Below are 20,528 nucleotides of genomic sequence, written 5' to 3'. Positions count from 1 at the left end.
GATGAACGTTTTCAGCGTACTGAATGAAACGATTTGCTTTTCAGTATTGTAACTCTGGATGAGAGTCGGGTACATCATTACGACCCGGAAGAAAAAAGGTAAAAGTGGAATACAGACATTACGAATCGCCAAAACCCCAAAAAATTCAAAACCTCAGCGAAGAAACTCCCTTTGACGGTGTTTTGGGACGCCAAACCTGTTTATGCGACTGCTTATCTGGAACGTGGAACGACTGTGAACTCCGAACGGTATATCGAGACGTTAAGACATCGCAGACGACGAATATATCGCGTTCGAAAGACCACCATGTCCGTAATCTTCTAACATGACAATGAGCGGCCTCACCACATCGCACGCCACTACAGAGGCTCAACGCAAACTGTAGTTTGAACCTATTCCGTATCCGCCATACTCGCCGGATTTGGCTCCTTGCGATTTCCACTTCTTCCCTCATCTCAAGAAGGTCAAAGGTAATCATTACATCACCGATGATGAGGAGGAGGAAGCTGTGGCCACTTCGATCTGTGAAAGAGCGCCAGAATTTTTCATGCTTTGTCACATTTTTGGAAAAGTCTATCAGGGTAGACGGGCATTACATTGAAAAATAAATACTGCATTTTTTAACTAAGGTATTGTACTTTTATTCGGTTTTTATTTCATTCCAATATCATCATTTTTCATTCCCATGCTATCCATATATGAGCAAAATTTATCAGCCGAGCCTACTATATTGTCAGGATGTTATCGCGAAGAAATTATTATCGCTCACCTGAGTTTGGAGAGACTCAAATCGATGACAGAGAAAAAAAATTGGCTGGAAACTCAAAAATGCCCAAAAGAATTGCGATACTGGAAATTTTTGAAGAAAGAATCTATAGAGATGAATAGTAAATAAAAAACGACACCGAGATATACTTGAAACAAGTATTAGGCCAGACACTGCATTCAAATCCTGCAATATGTTAAGTTAAAATATAGGATATTATTTTATACTTTCTTTAAGTTTATTCTAAATCACTGTAATAATAAATCCCCTTTCTTTTCTTATTGGTTTATTACTGATTTGCCTCAAAATGTTGAACCACTCATTCTTCCTTCCGTACAGGTGAAATAACTGTATTTTTATCTGAAGATAATTATTTTTAAAAACTTGAAAAATTTCTGTTACAATTCAAAAATGTATTCACTGTATGGGTCATTAACATCTCACCTTAAAAATGGATTAAAATCATTGCATTACTTTTCTCAGGTAGATGTAATCATTACTTATCACATGGACAGAATTCTCATTAATGATAATGATATTTCTGTTGTCCATAAAGTAAATTTTCTGGAACGTCAAATTACTAGATAACAAATTCTCTTAGGGTGATCAAATTATATTATTTTGCTTTGAAGCGCCTTAATAAAATGCTAAGGTTTTCATAAAGTATTTATTATGCTTATATATATACTCTTTGAAATACATAATCTTTTGGGCTCTTTCAAAAAAATCAGAACAAGTTTTGAAGACAAAAAATGGATGTCAGGTCATTGTTTGATGCTCATAAATATGAATAGGCCTCCTCTATGAATCATGAGACCTTGCCGTTGGTGAGGGGGCTTGAGTGCTCAGGGATACAGAGTAGCTGGACCGAAGGTGCAACCATATCGGAGAGGTATCTGTTGAGAGCCAGACTAAGGAATGATTCCTGAAAGAGGGCAGCAGCTCTTACAGTAGTTGTTAGGAGCGTGAGTCAGGACGACTTAAACGGCCGTATCAACATCACTCAGTCCTCTGAGTACTGCGCAGCTGAAAGCAATGGAAAACTACAGCTGTTTTTTTTTCCAAGAAAATGTGGCTCTTTTAGGGATGTAGGATGTAGAGGGTATACTGAAATGAAACGACTAGCACTAGATAGGGAATCTTGGAGAGCTGCATCAAACCAGTCAAGTGACTGAAGACAAAAAAAAAAAAATATGAATAATGTGGATTATATCATATTAATTTATGTAGATCATATTTAAAAAATTAAAAATGTTAACTTATTCATATATTTATATTATTGAATGAGCATTCTATCCTAAAAAAAAAAATAGTCATTTACTTCCTAACATAAAATACAACATCCACTTATATCAAACTAAAAGACAGAATTGTTTTTTATTGTGTTAATTCAACATAATACTTATTAACAGAACACACTAATCAACAGCTTATAAAAAAAGATCTTATGTTTCTGTTGTCATTTTTAATAAATTAATAAACCATTTAAAAAGATTTTCGCGTTATTTTGTTTAAAATAAAGTAAAAATATTAGTCAGTTTATTACTGAACAGTTAACTGTTTTTCAGGTATCTACAGTTCTTTCAAGACCTCTAAAACTGACCGGCCCAACTTTAAACAGCAGAACAAATAGCCACAGAGATCAAGCAGTCACAGCCGAAAACACCTAGAAAACTAAAGTGTGCGACTGTTTGCCAGGTCAATCTCTGGCAAAGTACTCCACTTCTGCGTCAATAGCTCGAACGTAAACTATCTACTAATACAGAAGAAATTTGTTGCAAATACAGCATCCCAGATCGATCCATCACAAAAATTTTAACTACTTCCAAATTTACAATTAGTAGATTAAAGCATTCTTCATAGAATTCCGCAAGAGGGTGAAGACAATAAAAAGGAAAGCACGTTTAATATTATCTGTGGTAATTCAGACATGGAAGTCTGTTTTGGAAATGAATCGTGGAAGCGATTATTACTATTATTTCTAACCCAGAGATTGATCTCTTCTTATCACCGACATAGTTTTCTTTCAATACGATAATGAGAGCTCTTGACTTTTTAAAGAAATTCAAGGATAATTGTAAACCATCAAACGGTTCTGATTCGAGAGCGACAAGTTAATTTTCTTATGTGATCACAGTACAGAAAACTCAGGCTTCAGATACCTTCATGTCCTCCATAATTGTACCTTCAACGGATCAACCGGGAAATGTACTGGATGAAATATTCCAAAAGATTGGGTCGATCTAGATAAATTTTTAAATGTTAAAAATTCTCATGTTTGACTGGGTCTGTATCATCTAATATTTACCTCATCCAGGATGTGTTTTCCTAGGGATCGAACAAAAGTTTTAAAAGCATCGCCCTGCAATTGAAACTTACCCACAAGCAAGGTAGGTAATGTTCCGAACAAGGATTGTATATTATTGTAAATTTTGTTTATTTTATTGTAAAAATCATATTGTATATTTTTTTATCTTTCATTAACATAGAAATAAAGATTGAAAAATTGTTTGATAAAGTGTAAATTTTTATTCATTTAAATTGAATAATTCTGCATTTTTATTAGTCTTTTCATAGTCGGTAAACTCTGTATTTGTAAAAAAACAAAAAAAAAACCATTCTAGGACATTTCTTTTGTATGTAGATGACAATTTTGTCATGTCTTTCTTAGTTATACTTAGCACTCAATAATGAAATGACAACAAACAATAATTAATTTTTAGAAAACAATTGTTGTAAAGAAAAGAATATGTCTAAAAAAAAATTACTCCTGTTAAAATTACAATGTGTTAATTTTGGTACAAACCTGTATAATACTTTGAAGATCTTTAAGAATAATTTTTAAACTCTTCCAGTCATAATCAAATTGAGGAGTGTATGTATAATTCATCATACAAGGTTCATCTCTGTAGATGAAAAGTTTCTGGCATGTAGTTCGTTCCTGTTGATAATTTTCATGATACCAAATATCATTAATTGTTCTGAATGAAGTAGTTTTAAAATCATATTTACTGATAAGAACAGCATTACAAAATGCACAATTAATTGAGTCATATAGTTCCAAAACCGTTTCTATATTTTCATAATCTTGTTTTATTATTTAATCACAAAGTCTTTACTAACGTGCACCCTAGAAAGTGATCTATTGTTCCAAAAACAGTTTTTTTCATATAAAAATACTTGACAGTGATTGTCAAGCTTTAATTATTAAGCTTAAGTTTCAAACCTGGCCATCTCCATTAGTTCATATTTCTGCCACTACTTGTGCCACAGTGACATTATTTTGTAAGCTAACCATTTTTAAGGTTTATGATACTTTGTACTGCGTGCTCACTGAAATATAGAAATACTGGAATGGGAACTGCCTATGTCCAACGTGAGCGGAAAATGAACGTGAGACACATAGATTTAGAGGTGTAGTTGTCATTGTTGCACAGTGCAGCGCATGTGCATTGTACCTAACGTACCGTCCCTTCAGAAAGTGATTCCATAAAACTTAATTGTAGTTAATATTAAGTGATATAATTCTATTTAATTAATAGAAAAATTTCAATGCTTATGAATATTAAATAAATGTTGAGTTAATTATTGTATCATATAAATGTTTTTATAAAAACTTTCTACAATAACTTGAATTATGAAAGATAACTTGCGATTTGTGATGAGAGAGATCGTCACAAACTTTGTGAGCGGACTGTAGACAAAAAGGGGTATACCTCTAAATCAGCTATCTTTGTTGGCTTGGATTTCTAACGCTAGTGCCCATTCCAGTATTTCTATATTTCAGTGTGCGTGCTGTACTAAGTGTTTCATCAGAAGTGTTGTTTTTGTGTCTTGAGAAAAGTGCTCTAACAAATTAAATTGGAATGGCGTGTTATCCTTCTTCAGTTTTGGGAGATTTAGCTAGAAAAAAGAAACGTTATTCTAGTTAATGGAAGAAAAATGTTGAAAAAAGAAAGATATTCTGCTGATGGTCCATCAAAGGTACTGAACTGTATGCACAAAAGCCTTTGGCCGTAAATTACTTACAAAACAGGCCCGGAAGGAACAATTAATCATTTATGTTTAGTCTTTCTTATCTTCCAATACTATTTCATTTTCCAGGAAAAATCCCTTTTCCGTTCCTCCGTCCAAACCGTCCCCGTTTTCTTTTTAGGCTTTTCTGCAAATTTAACACCGGGCAAGTTGTTATAATTTCCAGATCCTGTTCTGAGATCTTGCAGTGCAATGCCTGCTTCTTTGATGCCTTGAAGCATCTCATTGCGTTTTTAGCTTTGGCAATCTTTCCAAGAGTTGTTTACTTTTCCTTGATTCCTCCAAACACAAGAGGTGGCTGAAGAATTTTATTCTCTTCTTTCTTATTTCTTCTGTAATTGGTGTAACGACCTCATCGATTTTATGATTTGAGAGTAATCTCCACTTTCCTTCCACCAAGTTTACCCTGCCAAATACAGGTCCTTACGATCCTTCTTTCTATTTTGGCTAATTTTTCAGTTCTCGATGCTATCTTGATTTGACCCAGTGTTTCACTCCCATACATTACTACCGGTTTGATCACCGTATTATAGTGTCTTATCTTGGCTTGTTTGGAGATGCATTTCTTGTTATAGTTGTTTCTTGTAACCACTTGTGCCATTGCTAGTCTGTGTGCGCTTTCTTGCCAGGCTATTTTCTCGTTTAGATTCCAGGTGATGGATTCACTCAAATATTTAAATTTTGATACTATTTTAATTCTGCGACCATTGATTTCCAAATGTTTCCGCTGTATCTTTCTAGTGAACATTGCTTCTGTCTTCTCGTACGAGATCTGAAGTCCAATTTTCGCTGCGATAGAGACCAGTGATTCTATCTGGTGTTCAACCTCTTATTCTGTGTATTTTTATGTATAAGATTTTTCTTTTTTTTTCTTTTATTGCTAAGTATTTCAGTGACAGGGCTTTTTTTTGGATTGAACAGAAGATAAATAATTTTAATTATAAAATGTACGTATATTAAAAAATTATTACTAGAAGAATTTACATTAATTTTACATTTAAAATCATTTAATATTAACTAGTTTTAATACAGACTGCAATAAATTTGTGTGTTTTGTTAAAGAAATGTTCCAAACTACCAAACCCAAATTATTGTTCCAAAACTGACCATCTCTAAAATGTTTTTGGTTGTACAACCTTTATATGAAAATTCCAAATTATGGTATTTTCAATAGAGAAAAAAATCTTAATGCCAAAAAATTGAAGTAATTATTTAAAGATGATTATTTAAACGTTTTTTACATTTACTGAAAAATTTCTGAAATTGGAATTGGCCAGTTTAGAAAAAACTATACGACTCGATTATAAAATGAGAAAATAGACATGATTAAAGTCCATATTAATTATTTTAAATATAAATACATGAAATAATATCAAGAAACATAAACTGGAAAAGTGATGGACTGAAAAATAAAAAAAAATTGGTAAGAAATTTTGTATTTTCTTTCTTAGGCTCGAATTTTCTGAACTGCCATCGTACACCTTAAATGGTGATACAAGAAATTCAGGGTTTTTATGTAATTTTGTAATTAGAATTTATAATCTTTATTTAGAACATACAACTGGGAATTTATCTAATTTTTATGATTCATCTATTTAAATCATTGACAATAATTACTTTTTTACCTAAAATACATATTTTTAAAAAAATAATAGTAGTAAGAAATTTAGCAGATGATGATGTCTGTCCTAGAAAACAATAAAAAGAATGCTATTACTTAAAAAGAGTTGTATAAATATATTCTAAAGGACAAGCTTCTGTTTTAAAATTGCCAAATCATAAAACATCAAGAATTTTTATGCATATTTCCAACTTAAAAAAACCATCACCATAAGAAAAACTGTTGCATGTAAAGAAATGCATTATCGTTAAAAATACACTGTTCATTTATAGGAAGTATTTTTGTATTAGCGAACCTCTGTTTAAAAAACAAACCATTAAGGTTATCTATTTTATAAGTAATATTTTTTATATTGTAATGTACAAGGAACTAGATTTAATATTGAATATAATTATATTAGGGTTAAAACCATATTTCTGAACCACCAGTTAAACTACAAACTTTGCATCTTAAAACATGGGTAATGAAGATGTAATAACAGAACGCAATGAATCTAGAAATCTGAAGAACACTTTTTGTTCAGTTCAGGTATACAGACCAGCTGATTTATCTTGATAAATGTTGTATATACAATGGTGTAATGTCACTTATTTAGTAAATTATTGAAAAAAGGTGCAATATTTTTTCTCTTTTAAATTGGTACTTATTTCTATTAAAATTATTTACCAATAAAACTGATATTAACTTACACATGGAAACATACATTTTGTTTAAATCTAATGATCTACCACAACTTGAGTATTTAAAATGGATTCAGTGGCTGGCATTTTATTCTTTCTTCAGACAAATCCATGCTATTTGATTAACACAGTGGTGAAGTAATTTTATTTAATAGTTTTATCAGTAACTAATTACTATCAACTTTAAAACCTCATGAAGACTGTAAAATGTAGTAGTGAACCCGAGTTCACAACTACATTTTTACATGAAGTGTGTTATTTCATGAGTGGTGAATCCGAGTTGGAGGAAGAATCACGTTCTTTGGGGTATCTCTGGAGAAAGGCAGCACTAGCAGAGAAAACACAAAAAATGTGTGATTCTTAAGTGAAAGCTGAGAACCAAAGAAAGTGCAGAAGAATGGAACGCGAGATGCGTCAGAAGGTGAGGGAAATTAAAGAAAGAGAGGTTAAGAAAAAAGTTGATAAGGTGGCTCAGGGCCCAAAGGGTTCGGATTTTGATTCGGAAGCTCAGTTAATGGAGGAGTTGTTTGGTCCTGCAACTAGTCAAACCAAACAGGTCCTTCAGCCGACGGAGACAGAGGCATTCCAACCCCGTAGGGGAAAACACCCGCCGAGTGACGTTCCGGTGGCTACCCTCCCCTGTTCCTAGCTCTGTTGGGCTTTAACTTGAGTCGTCTATCGCCTTCTGACTTTTTACATCTGATAGTAATAATCCTGGCCTCGTTGGGATGCCACCGATGTAAATGCCTCTATAGACATTTGCATAGGTGATGTATCGACTCAGCTTTTGCCTTCGCTGTAGGCCACGTCCAGACATCTTGAATGTCCTACATCGTATCCCTCTAAACTAGCTAACCGAGTTCGCGGAAGAACGAACCCCACGCCTTGTTATACTTATTATGAGCCAATTTCGTGAATGTCTAGTAAATCGGGGCAAATTAAACACAACATACCACCAAAGATGTTTATCGCAACAACGAAATTTAGTCCTAGTTTCCCTTACTGAACTCAACTTTAGTTCAAATCCCAGACTTAGGTTAAATTAAATTATGGACTCCGGTCTGGTCCACTAGGGAAAGGCTCCTACTTCCACTCGGCTCCATCGTAGAGTCCCGCCTGATATTTACCTCATAAACCATCGTCGAGATGCCGCTACACCTCACGGCTGCATGGTATCCCCTGCCCTCGGCAGTGCAGTCGCCATCCCGCCGACAGTGACGTTTGCTCATTCTAATCTACCCTCGTCAAAACGCCGCTATACCTCACGGTTGAATGGTATTCCATGCCCATCGGCAGTGCAGTCGCCGTTCCGCCGACAGCTTTTGCAATTATAATACCTCTTGTCTAACTAACCGTGGCTCGCTGCTTAAGCGCCTTTTCTTTCTTTTTCCTGTTTAGCCTCCGGTAACTACCGTTTAGATAATACTTCAGAGGATGATATGTATGGGTGTAAATGAAGTGTAGTCTTGTACATTCTCAGTTCGACCAATCCTGAGATGTATGGTTAATTGAAACCCAACCACCAAGGAACACCGGTATCCACGATCTAGCATTCAAATCCATGTAAAAATAACTGGCTTTACTAGGACTTAAACGCTGGGACTCGGCTTCCAAATCAGCTGATTTGGGAAGACGCGTTCACCACTAGACCAACCCGGTGGATTACTGCTTAAGCGCCTACCTTCGGCCAATCAAACTGTCCAGGCGGTTCCTAGCCACTCAGGTTCCTAGATCCGTCGGCCGTCCTGCGCAGGGCGAGGAATCGAAGCAAGCCAGCAACAATTGTCCAGTCCCTGTGAGTCCTCAAGTTGACTCGAAAATCAAACAAGGAGTTTAATCTCTGAAGTTCCCTAACAACTCTGGTACGCTCAGCTTCGTACCGGGGACAGACGTACAGGACATGGTCCACCGTGTCATCGACCCTACAATCCGGACACAAGCCGGTGTCAACCGACCTAAACCTAGCCAAACTATCCCTGAAAACACCATGTCCCGAAAGAAATTGAGTAATATGCCGATTGGGGTAAACCCAGCTAATAGCTCGCAACTCCCGAACATTTGGAAAAATACCATGCGTGTATCGACCAGTAGAAGAATCATTCCACCTAGTTTGCCAAGAGTCAAAACCTTGGTCTTCAATTTCTCGCATACGCCCTGACGTTAGAAGGCCTCCCTTCTTGGAAACATACCGCCGGCCACGTTCCGTAGCCAAAATATAGATGGGTTTTATGCCGGCGATAACAGTGACTGTCTCTCGCGAAACGGTTCTGTAGCCGCTAACAATAGAAGACGCTGGGCTCGTAAATGAAGATTCCTATAATATTAGAATTGTAAACTATGAGCCCAGACGGCCGCAGCGTACAACATTATGGCCTCATAGACGCCTTTGTAAAGAATGCGCATGGTACGATAATTCAACCCCCGATCGGGACGGATGACTCTACGGACACCGAAGAAAGCATCGATGGCCTTATTCGCTACAAACTGGAGGTGCTCCTTGAGGAGAAGTCTCTCATCAAGGATAACACCCAGATACTTCTGAACGGTAACATACCTAATCGGAAGGCCGTCCATCAAAACCCGCGGGTGACGGGTTGCGGCTAGGCGACCTTTCAGTAACATCATAGTGGTTTTCTCCGCACTGAAAACCATCTTATGCTGAAGACTCCACAACCTTAATACCTTACATGCCTTTTTCGCTCTGAGCTCTATATCGGACGCGAGTTGCTCTCGACCAGCAGCAGCCCATCGTCGGCATAAATGCCGACGATGGGATGTCGCGTCGTGGTTTACCACGACGCGACAGCCACTGGGCATCCGCAAGGAGGCAGAGGCAGCGGCACTGAAGGAGTTGGAGGCACAACTTGCATCTTCTGATGTCTCAAATGATGTAATTGAGATGTTTAGTAGCCTCTGTGTGAAGTCAAAGAGTTTGTGGGGGGCTCAAAGAATGTTAGAGAAAAGATCACGGCGTACGTTCTGTTTCGGGTTTGGAGGCTGCGGTTCTTTCACTTGTTAGCAGTCAAGCGGGTCGACAGGCCGCAAGAATATATTGAAGGCTTCAGGGTGGATATGGGTGAGCGACAGCGGTCCGATTCGTTGCCGGCTATGAAACTGGCCTCTGCGGTTGTGAAAGCGTCGAAACCAAAGTTTATGCCTGAAACTAACCAGGCTCCGCCATTTAAGGGTCAGGTGATGATAAATTTTTGGGGGCTAGGAAGAAGGGATTACAGATTGCCAGCGTACGGGATAACCCGTAGGGTATACGTAGCGTGGTATAAGAAACAATTAGGCTATAAACAAATATCCGATTAATAATCATTACTATTGCAACGAAAACTCTGCGGCCAAGGATGATAGTGTATGATGTCCCGTGGGATATTGGAGAAGAAAGGTTCGTGGATGCGGTAAAAGTACGAAACACGGATTTTTCCATTTTGTTCAAGGTGTAGTTTCGTGTCGGACGTAGAGACAGTAATGTTGTTTATTATATAGTTGAGTGCGACAACCTTTTGCGTACTATGTTTTTGGAAAAGGGTAAGTTGTTTATTAATTACCAGTCATGTACAACAAAGGATTATTTAAACGTCAGCAGATGTTTCCGATGTTTGGGATTCGGTCACGTGGCAAAATCGTGTAAAGAAAGAAAAGAAAGAGTTTTGTTCCCATTGTGGCAAAGAGCGACTTTATGTCACGACTGTCAGGTTAAAAAGGATGGGGGGCCTCTCCTACCTGCGCGGCCCTCTACGTGCTCAAAAAACGGCCGATCACGATTGTAAGTCAAAAGTGGTATGTACCGTTCTTCTGAGCGGTACCTACCACTGAGTGGTAGGATCTATATTTAGGGCTATTATAGGGTTAGTGATACTATCTTTACTTTTGTTAGGGTTTTCTGCTTTGGTTTATTGTTGTGTTTTTAGTTACTGTGCCAGTTTTTGATTTGTGTTTGGTTTTGTTTTTCTGTATATAGATTTATTTTGTTAGTTTCAGGCTTTGATGTTTTTGGTTTTGCTTTTGTTTTTGTTAGGTTTGATTTTATATATTGTCCCGATTATTTTTGTTTTGACGTTAACGTTCGGTTTGGTACTGTATTATATGTTTTCATGTAGTTTAAATTTTTCGGAATTTAAACATGTCAGAGAAGTAGGAGTTGATCTTATGCGTTTTGATAAGTTTGTTTTAGGAGGGTAATTCAATTATTATCGGCAATGTAGTTATAAATTTTATTACAATACAAATCGGAAACTTACATGTACATAATTTTTCAACATAGTGCCCTTGCATTTCAACGCACTTGGTCCATCGTTGCACAAGCTTCCTGATGCCCTCATAAAAGAAGGTTTTCGGTCGAGTTGAGAGCAAGGAATGCATCGCGTCTTTCACTGTTTCGTCCGAAGTAAATCGACGGCCCCTTAATGCCTCTTTGAGTGGACTAAACATGCGGTAGTCAGAAGGGGCAAGATCAGGACTATACGGAGGACGAGCCGGTACTTCAAAGTCGAGTTTCTGGAGCGTTTCAGCAGTGCGAGTAGTAGTATGTGGACGGGCAATATCGTGCAATAACACATTACCTTTCGACAGCAGTCCTCGGCGTTTGCTTCGCATTGCAGGCTTCAGCTTGGCAGTAAGTACCTCATTGTAACGCGCACTGTTTATTGTCGTGCCCCTTTCCTCTTAATGTTCCAGTACTGGGCCTTGTGAGTCCCAAAATCCATAAGTATCAGTTTTGATGCGGACGGTTTGGTCTTGAACTTTTTTCGCAGGGCGAATTTGGATGTTTCCATTCCATACTCTGCCGTTTACTCTCCGGCTCGTAATGATGGATCCGTGTTTCGTCACCGTTGATGATTCTGTCCAAGAAGATGTCCCGTTCGTTACCATAGCAATTCTAATTTTTTTGGCAGATATCCAAGCGCGTTTGTTTATGCGACTGTGCGAGTTGTTTTGGGACCCGTCTTGCACTGACTTTAATGAAACCCACGTCTGTTGTGGATGATTTCGTAGGCAGAACCGTGACTAATTTGCAGACGATGTGCCGCTTCATCGACAGTTACTCGTCTGTCTAAGAAAACCGTGTCGCGTGCACGCTCAATGTTTTCCTCGTTTGTGGCGGTAAATGGTCGTCCGGCTCCTTTATCGTGCGTAACACTTGTGAGACCGTTTTTGAATTTTTCAATCCGTTCGTAGACACTCCGTTGCGGTAACATACTGTTACCGTACTGTAGCGAAAGTCTTCGATGAATTTCGGCCCCTGATACACCTTCCGATCACAAAAAACGGATCGCTGAACGTTGCCCTTCTTTGGTGCAAACAGAAAGCGGAGCAGCCGTGGTTAACGGCAGGGCAGAAATAATGAAAGTAACCTAGCAGCATCAAACCTGCTCAGACATAACAACAGTTAAACCACGCATGCGTCATCTACGCAACATAATCATCGACAGTACTACCAACATAAACAAAAATATAACTAAATTTCGGATAATAATTGACTTACCTTTTCTAGATTTATTTCATTGTGTTATTATTGGCTTAGTTTTTGTTTCTGTTTTTCGTGTTTTGGTTTGTTAATATCTGACGTTTTATTTTTTCTTAGATTAGAGTGGTGTATTTGTCGTCTTGTTTGTTATATTTTTTGTGTTTCATAGGTTTTGGTTTTCGGATTAGCTTTTAGGGTTTGTCTGCTTTTTTAGTGTTTCGTAAGGTTTGTCTTATTTTTATTAGTTTTAGGTTTGCTTATTTTACTGATTACCTTTGTTTTAGTTTTTCTTTGTTTCGTCTTTTAGTTTGGGTTAGTTGTTTTGTGTTTTCAGTTTTATAACTAGTTAGAGCCTGTTTTGCGTGTTGGGCTCACCCTTACCTGGTTAGGGTTTTAAGTCGGCTTACTCGGACGGTCCTGTTTAGAACCTATTAAGACCATTGTTGCTTGGATCCGCGTTAGGGGTGGTACAACGAACCCACCGGGTTGGTCTAGTGGTTAACGCGTCTTCCCAAATCAGCTGATTTGGAAGTCGAGAGTTACAGCGTTCAAGTCCTAGTAAAGCCAGATATTTTTACATGGATTTGAATACTAGATCGTGGATACCGGTGTTCTTTGGTGGTTGGGTTTCAATTAACCACACATCTCAGGAATGGTCGAACTGGGAATGTACAAGACTAACACTTCATTTACACTCATACATATCATCCTCATTCATCCTCTGAAGAATTATCTAAACGGTAGTTACCGGAGGCTAAACAGGCAAAAGAAAAAAAAAGGGGTGGTACAACAAAGTCGCTTGCGGCATTCATTTCGGTGGCATCTTTAATAGTGGCCAAATTGGAATATGTCTTAAGGCTTTTGAAAATGACTTCCGATAAAGCCCCTAAGGGCTAAGTACGGAGGGTTATGTGTGACGGCTGGATCTGTCATATCGTGGATATCTTCCCTCCGGGATCAAGATGTAAAAATGTTTTATCTGGTGGTTAAGACTATTGAATGTCTTTTCCAGAATAATCATTAATGTTGCCGGCTGTTAGAATAACACAGGGATCAAGTAATTTTATTTAAGAGTTTTATCAGTAATTAAATGACTTTACTATCAACTTTAAAATTAGACGAAATAAAAAATTACCTCATGAAGACTGTAAAAATGTTTTATCTGCTGATTAAGACTATCGAATGACTTTTCCAGAATAATCATTAATGTTGCCAGTACAGCGACTGCACATACTATCTGTAATTTTCCTATGGCAGGAAGCAATCCCCTGGGTGGAAACATTATTTCAGTCATTTCAATCATTATATATGCCACAACCTGTAAAAATATCCATTTAAAAGTATAATTTTGTATGCGCATTTAAGATGAAAAATAAAAATAAAAAATTACAACCTAAACTGATTGTAATAGAAAAGTTTTATTGCATAAACATGAACATGATATTTAGTAGTAATTTAAACTATAAAATTAAATTTAAAAATCTTTTATTCCGATCAGTAAGTGGTTCGTTCAAGAAAGTTTTGACTTGAGAAGAAAACACATGATTTTTCTTATATATTTTTTTTTTTTAACTTTCCACTTTGTCATCTTACAATTTTGTGTGCTAAGACCATTTTTTTCAACCTGTGGGTCGGGGTTATGTGAAAGGAAGATCGCAAAATTAGCCTACATCTTTAAACGTAAACAATAATGAAGTCATTTTATGAGAAAAAGAGATAATTTTTGTTTTGTTTTCAGTCATATGACTGGTTTTTAATGCAGCTCTCCAAGATTATCTATCCAGTGCCAGTCGTTTCATTTCGGTATACCATCCACATCCTACATCCCTGACAATTTGTTTTACATATTCCAAACGTGGCCTGCCTACACAATTTTTTCCTTCTACCTGCCCCTCCAATATTAAAGCGACTATTCCAGGATACCTTAATATGTGGCCTATAAGTCTTCTTTTAGCTATACTTTTCCAAATGCTTCTTTCTTCATGGATTTGCCGCAACACCTCTTCATTTGTCACTTTATCCACCAATCTGATTTTTAACATTCTCCTATAGCACCGCATTTCAAAAGCTTCTAATAACAGAATTCTTCTACCTCCATAAACTTTTCTATTCCTATTATTACATTCAGTGGTTCATCTTCGTTATTTCTATTACATTGAACCATGCCGTTCATTGTTCCTTCTAAATCCTTTTTACTCTCGGCTAGAATTACTATACAATCGTAGCATCTTTATCTTTTCACCTTGTACTGTTACTCCGGATCTAAATTTTTCTTTAACATCATTAACTGCTAGTTCCATGTAAAGATTAAAAATTAAAGGGGGATAGGCAACATCCTTGTCGGACTCCCTTTCTTATTACGGCTTCTTTCTTATGTTCTTCAATTATTGCTGTTGCTGTTTGGTTCCTGTAAATGTTAGCAATCGTCTTCTAACTCTGTATTTGAACCCTTATTTTTTTTAAAATGCTAAACATTTTATTCCAGTCTAAGTTATCGAATGTTTTTCTAGGTCTATAAAAGTATGTCAGTTTGTTTTTCTTTAATCTTTCTTCTATTATTAATCTGAGTGCTAAAATTGCTTCCCTTGTCCCAATACTTTTCATGAAATCAAATTGGTCTTCTCCTAACACTTCTTCCACTCTCCTCTCAATTCTTCTGTATAGAATTCTAGTTAAGATTTTTTATGCATGACTAGTTAAACTAATTGTTCTGTATTCTTCACATTTATCTGCTGCTGCTTTCTGTGGTATCATGATTATAACACTTTTTTTGAAGTCTTGGAAATTCCTCTTTTTCATAAATATTACACACCAGTTTGTATAATCTATCACTTCCTCACCTGCACTGCACAGTAATTCTGCAGGTATTCCGTCTATTCCAGGAGCCTTTGTGCCATTTAAATCTTTTAATGTTCTCTTAAATTCAGATCTCAGTATTGTTTCTCCCCTTTCATCCTCTATTCGCCTTAGAAGCAAAAATTTTTGTTTTCACTCACTTCAGATTAAACTGAGAAAATTCTGGATGAAAAGACACCTATTCACTACAGTTTGGATAACATGAATCTGCACTTGCGTGAGCCAAAACTTCAGTTGGCAGAGTATTTCCCGGAAGATAAATATGATTTGTCGAAGAGATAGATACTGAATCCATTTAGGGAAAATGATGTTACAGCCGCTAGCTAAGTTACCAATTGAGATTCACAAACAGCTCATCGAAATGTCTGCCGATAAAACATTACCTTTCGAGCAATCCTCCTAAGCTTGTGCATCACAGAGACGGCGTCCGCTGCTACTTGCCTAATGTGGTTGCTAAACAGCAACTTCTCATCAAACACCTAGGTACTTACGAACTGGAACTCGGCTGATTATACAGCCTTTATATTTAATAAGGAGATTGCGACTGTACGATAATTTGTCTGCACCCTTGAGAAGCATGTACTTCGTCTTGGGCACAGAAATCTTTAAATTTTGAAAGTCCATCCAGCCCTCTGCGGTTGACAAGGCCGCCTGCGCCTGGTCCTCTAGCTGTAGTCGTGAATTACCACAAATTAAAAGTAGAAAGTCATCGGCGAAAGCTTGAGTCGTGACCCCTTCTGGAAATGTCAATCCCAGAAATCCGTCGAATACCAGGTTTCACAGCAGGGGACCGAGAACGGAACCCTGCTCGCTTCCTCTGGTAACAGATTTTTCCACAACTAGGTGCGCAGCCTTAAAAAGAGCCATACGGTTAGACAAATAGTCACGTACCACGGCCTGCAGGGCTACAGAAACATTGCGGCGTTCCTACTCATAGAAGATAGAACTCCAACACAAGGAAGTAAATGCTGCCTCTATGTCTATAAAATTGCCAAAGCATATTTACAGTCGGCGCTTTCCACCTCGGCAAGAACATCTAAGATGCAATTCGCTGTGCCAACCCCTTTCGTGAAGCCATACTGACCTTGGTTTAGAAAACAGTTCACCTCAATTCTTTCCCAGAGCTGTTTCACAACCAGCCTTTCAAGCAACTTTCTGAATATGGCAAGAGGCTGATGGATCAATAACTGCCGACCTCACTAGGATTCTTTCCTGGTTTTAAGAGCACCCTCACCAAAGCCACTTTCCAAAAAGTCGGCAAGCAACCCCAGCTAAAGCACTCCATGAACAACCTGCCAAGCAGCAGATGGTAGAATATATCCGGGTCAAGTTGGTCAATCCCTCGTTTCTTTTTCAGTGCCATTCGAGAAACCACTTGGTCTACATCAATGGGATCCACAGCCCATATACCAGGGAAGGACATAGCCCTTGTCCTAATGCCGACCTCTGCTTTACCCTCCGGAGCATCTGGAAACAGATGCTCCGATCCAGGAACGCCTGGTAAGTCACCACAGATGTTAAAGTGTGGTCACGACCACCAAATTTGCATCAAACACGACAGCACGTGCAATGGCTTTGGCCGGTAACATGATTTTGCGAGCTGCCAGGGGTTGCACTGCAACTCATGCATGGAATCTTGCCATAACTTGAACAGATAAATGCTTGCCACATCTGTTAATTCATCAAACTGAATAGTAAAAAGTTCACTTGAACTCACTTGCTGAATTATCTGATCGCAAACATTGGCAGTTATGTTATCGATTCACCTTAATACTGTGTCATTAGAAATCAAAATGTTTTTCAATTTTTTTTGCTTCTTCCTATTAAAACACTGACCACATCAATTGCAGCAGGCAATATGAGGATTTCTGTGACTGTAAGGGGTTTGGACATCTTAGCTTACTCTTAATGCTACGTGCTATGAGATAGATGTTTCAAGTGTACTTTTATCAGTACGACTTGATTTACAAACAGAAGCTTGTCAATTTCTCTAAGATCATGTGCTGCAACAACCCAAGATGTGTGTACAGGTGCATTATTGTGATGAATAAGAGTATCATATATATATATATATATATATATATATATACACCTCGCTAAAGTATTGTACTTAGGTAAAGCTTCAAATTGTTATTTCAATAGTAATTGTAGTGTTACATATGAGTATATTAAACTAAACATCGAAAATAAAAAAAATACTAATTGAACAAAGTAGAAAATTAAACACCATACCTGCCAAACTTGTGGGAAATTAGAACCAAGCTTATTATGGATTAGAAATGATTTATTTATGACATCTCTAATCATACTCTGACTAATCACTGCACTAAGAAAACAACAAAGACTTCCAATAAATTGTGCAAGATCTAACAATAGATTAATTATTCCTTGAAAATTAATAATCAATTCTTCCTGTAACAGTGTAAACAACATCGTTAAAAACCATTTGAATTACTTCTTAAAAATCATCATGAGAAAAATCAAAAAGTACACGACTATAATTTAAGGAACAAGTGTTTTGCAGTAAGAAAAAATGTGCATTACACAGATTTATTATTGTAATTGATGACATTTCCAAATTTACTATGTACCAAATTAATGTGTACATAAATATATTAGATATCAAAATAATCATTTAAGCGAGTTTTATCAAAGGTATAGGTTATTTCATGTAAACAAATGAACTGTGCTCATCTTTTTGAAATAAGTTACAGAAATATAGCAATATACTAATTTTAATGTTGTAGGAAATTACCTCTTGGGGCTCCCTCAAAAAGTCAAAATGAATATTTAAGGTACAAAAATAGGCTGTCAGATCATTGCCCTGAAGTATGTATCATGTAGACTCATAGATGTTAACTTATCCTTGTGTTCGTTGCAATTATGAAAATGAAATTTTTACAAAAAAGAATAATCACTTATTCATCACCATCAAAGTAGGCAACAAAACTTTTTTTGTGTCGCTCAATGCAATACTTTGACTTATGAGAGAGGATCTTATTACTCATATGTTTCTGTTACCATTTTTAATAAATTACCAAACCATTCCAATATTGTACTAAAGATGGGAATAAACAGGGTAAGCAACTTAAAACTGAACCAAGCCGGCTTGAACTGTTGTTAATAAAGTGTCATATTTTACACTGCTACTACGAATGCCACTATTGGTGTATATTATTTACTCTCGCCTACTGTTGTCAATTATAAACTAACTATTCATGCTTTAGTACAGTATTATTTTGTTCTTTACAGTTGTTTTTATCTGAAATGTCTTATACGATTGTAGAAAGAGTTGCTATAGTGGAAGCTTATGTGTGTTCTAGATCCTTTCAAGAAACTTGTCAAATATTCACAAAAATTTATGAATTCCATTAACTTATACATACTCATATGTATTCCATATGAATCATAACATATTCATATTTTTACCATACATACAAGTCTCTAATAATGTGATTAGCTTAGCGTTTTATTAATATGCTTTAAAACAAAAAAAGTATAGTTTGATTTTGTTGCAAATGAAATCAATTTGATCATCTTAAGAATGTATTAATATTCATCTAATGAAAGATAAATAAATTCTTTCTGTAATATGGTTCAGGTCACTAATATTTTGTTCAGCAAGACCAAAATAAGAGTTGATATAATTAAATACGGTTAATAATTAAATATTAAGTTAAATATATAATATAGTCAAAAAATTGATTTGTGTAACTATTGCAGCAAAAAGTTTTACTGTTGGCATGTACGAGGTGCTACCCAAAAGTTCGGGGAATTTGAATTTCGCGCGCGAACGATTGCTGGTACGACCTGCTGCCGCTTGATGTGGCTCACAGCACTCTTTTTGAATCAGTGTTCTAACAGCTGTGACGGTGAGAGGCTACATTGTTGACTTTCGTGCGGTTGTGTAACGTTGTGTTTTACTGCTTCGGCGAAGTTCTAAATGGCAAATTTTAAAGAGCAAAGAACCCGCATCAAATTTTGCTTCATGTTTAAAAAACCGGTGCAGAAACCCATCGCATGCTTGTGGAAGCATTTGATGACAATGCTATGGGTAAAAGTAAAACTTTTTTGTTGTACAAACGATTCAAAGATGGACGAACGACAGTCGATGACGATGAGCGTTCAGGAAGACCATCAACAAGCCCATCACCGGAAAACTTCGCGAAAGTGCGAGATGCTATGTTGCAGATCGTAGACAAACAATTCATGATGTTTGTGCAATCGTACAAATGTCATACGGGTCTGTTCAACGCATCTTGTCAGACAATTTGAACATGAGACGCATTGCTGCAAAATTCGTACCGAGACTGTTGAACAGCGACCAGAAACAAAATCGTGTAGCTGTCTGTAGCGAATTGGAAAAATTTAGCAAGAGATGACCCTAACTTCATCTCCAACATCATAACCGGTGATTAGACGTGGGTGTACGGGTATGACCCTGAAACTAAGCAGCAGTCGTCGCAGTGGAAGTCGCCAAGTTCAAAAAAAGCACGCCAAGTTCGCAGCAACGTGAAGTCCGTGATGATTTTTTTTTTCGACATCAAAGGCATTATCCATAAGGAATTTGTTCCTCTTGGTCAAACTGTCAACGGGATGTTCTATTGTGAAGTTTTGAAGCGGTTACATGAAAGCATTAGGCGCAAACGTTCAGATCTGTGGGGTAACAACAGCTGGGTTCTGCACCATGACAACGCGCCCGCGCACAGTTCGCTAGCCGTTCGGAATTTCTTGGCTTCCAAAAAGACCGGTAAGGTAGTGATTCCCCGCCCACCACATTCGCCTGACCTTGCCTCGAGCGACTTTTTTCTCTTTCCCAAAATAAAATTTCAATTGAAAGGCCATCGTTTTAATACAATTGAGGAGATTCAGGAAGAAACGCAGAACGTGCTTCGAACACTTACACCTGTAGACTTCCAGGGATGCATGGAATCATGGGGAAAACGCTGGGATCACTGTATCAATGCCCAAGAGGATTACTTTGAAGGAGACAGTGGAAATTAAAAGTTATGGTAAGCTATTTTATTTTTATGGTAAAATTTCCCGAACTTTTGGGTAGTACCTCGTATAATTTTTTGAAATATTTATAAAATT

The 20,528-nt window shown here is 37.1% G+C and overlaps 1 protein-coding gene across 4 annotated transcripts in view; it reads right to left on the bottom strand.

Annotated features, from left to right (window-relative positions):
* LOC142317404 (uncharacterized) overlaps positions 1-20,528 on the bottom strand; it is a 51,450-nt gene that overhangs the window by 17,828 nt on the left and 13,094 nt on the right. For 2 of the 4 annotated variants that reach the window (XM_075353945.1, XM_075353943.1), the window contains exons 3-6: positions 17,667-17,846; positions 13,714-13,896; positions 3,573-3,707; positions 770-952 (exon numbers count right to left, since the gene is read on the bottom strand). In XM_075353945.1, coding sequence (XP_075210060.1) covers positions 770-952; positions 3,573-3,707; positions 13,714-13,896; positions 17,667-17,846 — 681 coding nt within the window. The remainder of the gene's footprint in view (positions 1-769; positions 953-3,572; positions 3,708-13,713; positions 13,897-17,666; positions 17,847-20,528) is intronic. The other 2 variants (XM_075353946.1, XM_075353947.1) reach the window with 2 other exon arrangements.

The sequence above is a fragment of the Lycorma delicatula genome, chromosome 1 (assembly GCF_047948215.1).
Source record: "Lycorma delicatula isolate Av1 chromosome 1, ASM4794821v1, whole genome shotgun sequence".
Classification (NCBI taxonomy): Eukaryota; Metazoa; Arthropoda; class Insecta; order Hemiptera; family Fulgoridae; genus Lycorma; species Lycorma delicatula.
The sequence above is the reverse complement of the archived record's forward strand: the minus strand, read 5'-3'. Positions and strand labels throughout refer to the sequence as shown.